The 2500-nt window shown below is 47.0% G+C and overlaps 1 protein-coding gene across 1 annotated transcript in view; it reads right to left on the bottom strand.

Annotated features, from left to right (window-relative positions):
- Positions 1–2500, bottom strand: part of LOC109880355 (voltage-dependent calcium channel subunit alpha-2/delta-3) — a 310106-nt gene that overhangs the window by 96773 nt on the left and 210833 nt on the right. Inside the window, 1 exon segment of the mRNA XM_074933786.1 lies at positions 1490–1507. Within this exon segment, the coding sequence (XP_074789887.1) occupies positions 1490–1507 (18 nt within the window).

The following is a 2500-nucleotide window of genomic DNA, read 5'->3' as shown; positions in this document are numbered from 1 at the left end:
ATCTACCAATCAGAAAGGAAACAGTCCTGAATCTACCAATCAGACAGGTACAAGTCCTGAATCTACCAATCAGAAAGGAAACAGTCCTGAATCTACCAATCAGACAGGTACAAGCCCTGAATCTACCAATCAGACAGGTACAAGCCCTGAATCTACCAATCAGACAGGTACAAGCCCTGAATCTACCAATCAGACAGGTACAAGCCCTGAATCTACCAATCAGAAAGGAAACAGTCCTGAATCTACCAATCAGACAGGTACAAGCCCTGAATCTACCAATCAGACAGGTACAAGCCCTGAATCTCAGTATGGTGCCACCGTTGCATCTACCAATCACATATCAGCCTAAAACCTGAATCTACAATGAAAACAATTGGATAAAAAAGCTCAATCCTGACAGAATATCATGCTGAATAGCCACCACTACTTCTACCCTATGTGTGTATTTCGTGGGTTAGGCAGGTGTTACGTGGATGATTGTGAGGCACTCATGTGCTTCTCCAACGCTCTGTCAGACTGTGTGTGCGTGGTATGGTTGTATGGCAGACACATGGCAGTGCAGTGATGGGAGTGCTATTTTCTGCGTTGATCTGAATTGTCCGTTGCCGCGCTCCTCCATAAACCCTCTCTGCTTCAGGATCATTATCGTTCTGCTTATGGAGGCACTCAGCAGAAGTTCTGCTCCACCACGACATATTCATCACAAAGCACCAACTATGAAGAGAAGAATCATCACAAAAAATCATCACAACAGCCATTATAGGCAATTACCTTTTCTACTCTCTGGTTAGTAACAGTGAGTGCATTTTAACACTGACACACACACACACACACACACACACACACAGACAGACTCACAAGCTTACCCACACGCACCCATGTACATGGACGTAACCACACACACACACACACACAAACGCAAACACACACAAGCGTGCACACATATCAGCAAAGCAACACCAATGATGGATGAAAAAGTGGGAATGTGTGAGAGTGAGTTTATTTATTTATGTGTGTGTGTGTGTGTGTGTGTGTGTGTGTGTGTGTGTGTGTGTGTGTGTGTGTGTGTGTGTGTGTGTGTGTGTGTGTGTGTGTGTGTGTGTGTGTGTGTGTGTGTGTGTGTGTGTGTGTGTGTGTGTGTGTGTGTGATCAGAAGTGCAGGTGATGAATGCAATGAAACAGTACCACCAATGACAGAAATGCATTAGCCGGCATCGGAATCCAGGTGGTTGAATCATTCCAAATAAATGACCAAATAAAGCAACACACACCATATCACACATCAAAGCCATGGGAGATCTCTCAACTACGCTGTGTCTTAAAATGTGAGCTCCAACACGGATGTGACCATTCCACACCGGAGACGGGTGCTCAAACACGCATGGACACACTCCACGCTGCAAACACAGGTGAACAAATCCAAACACACACACACACGGAGACACAGTGGTGAGCGGGAGAGAGACAGACCTCCAGTCAGACTGTTTACCTTTTGAGCCTGAGGGAGCTACAGAGAGGAGATTTAAACGAGAAGAAAACAGACACAAATAATCAATATGTTGGTAGAGTTGTGGCAGAAAGCAGAAAGCATTTTAGTGTCAACATCCATCTGTAGTGGGATAAAGGGATGTTATATACACATCCATCTGTAGTGGGATAAAGGGATGTTATATACACATCTTCTCCCCTGAAAGGGGTTTTCCTTAAGGGAACATATAGAGGTAGGACTGGGGACACAGAGACTAGGGACACAGAGACTGGGGACACAGAGACTGGGGACACAGAGACTGTGGACACAGAGACTGGGGACACAGAGACTGGGGACACAGAGACTGTGGACACAGAGACTAGGGACACAGAGACTGGGGACACAGAGACTAGGGACACAGAGACTGGGGACACAGAGACTGGGGACACAGAGACTGTGGATACAGAGACTGGGGACACAGAGACTAGGGACACAGAGATTGGGGACACAGAGACTGGGGACACAGAGACTGGGACACAGAGATTGGGGACACAGAGACTGGGGACACAGAGACTGGGGACACAGAGACTGGGGACACAGAGACTAGGGACACAGAGACTGGGGACACAGAGACTAGGGACACAGAGACTGGGGACACAGAGACTGGGGACACAGAGACTGGGGACACAGAGACTGGGGACACAGAGACTGCGGACACAGAGACTGCATACTAGACTGGTATTGACTGAATTGGGACAAAGCTTGTGCCTGGTTCTCTTTGTGGTTTTTAATACATCTGAGCTGCCATTGGGTTTTGTGGTTGTGTTCAGGTCACTGGTACGACCACACCACAAACCCACAAGCTAGCAAATGTCAGCGGACTACAAGGTGATACAAAAAGGTGGACATTTTTTCAACAATACAGCACATATATTTGGTCATAGAAAATCATGAGGATGTACACCCTTTCCGAGACAGACAGACACAGTGAGTTTGGGGAGTAAGAGAGATGGAGGAAGAGGTAGAGAGAGT

Source organism: Oncorhynchus kisutch, linkage group LG24, assembly GCF_002021735.2.
Source record: "Oncorhynchus kisutch isolate 150728-3 linkage group LG24, Okis_V2, whole genome shotgun sequence".
In the NCBI taxonomy this organism is placed as follows: domain Eukaryota; kingdom Metazoa; phylum Chordata; class Actinopteri; order Salmoniformes; family Salmonidae; genus Oncorhynchus; species Oncorhynchus kisutch.
Note: the sequence above shows the minus strand (reverse complement) of the source record. Positions and strands in the feature narration are given on the sequence as shown.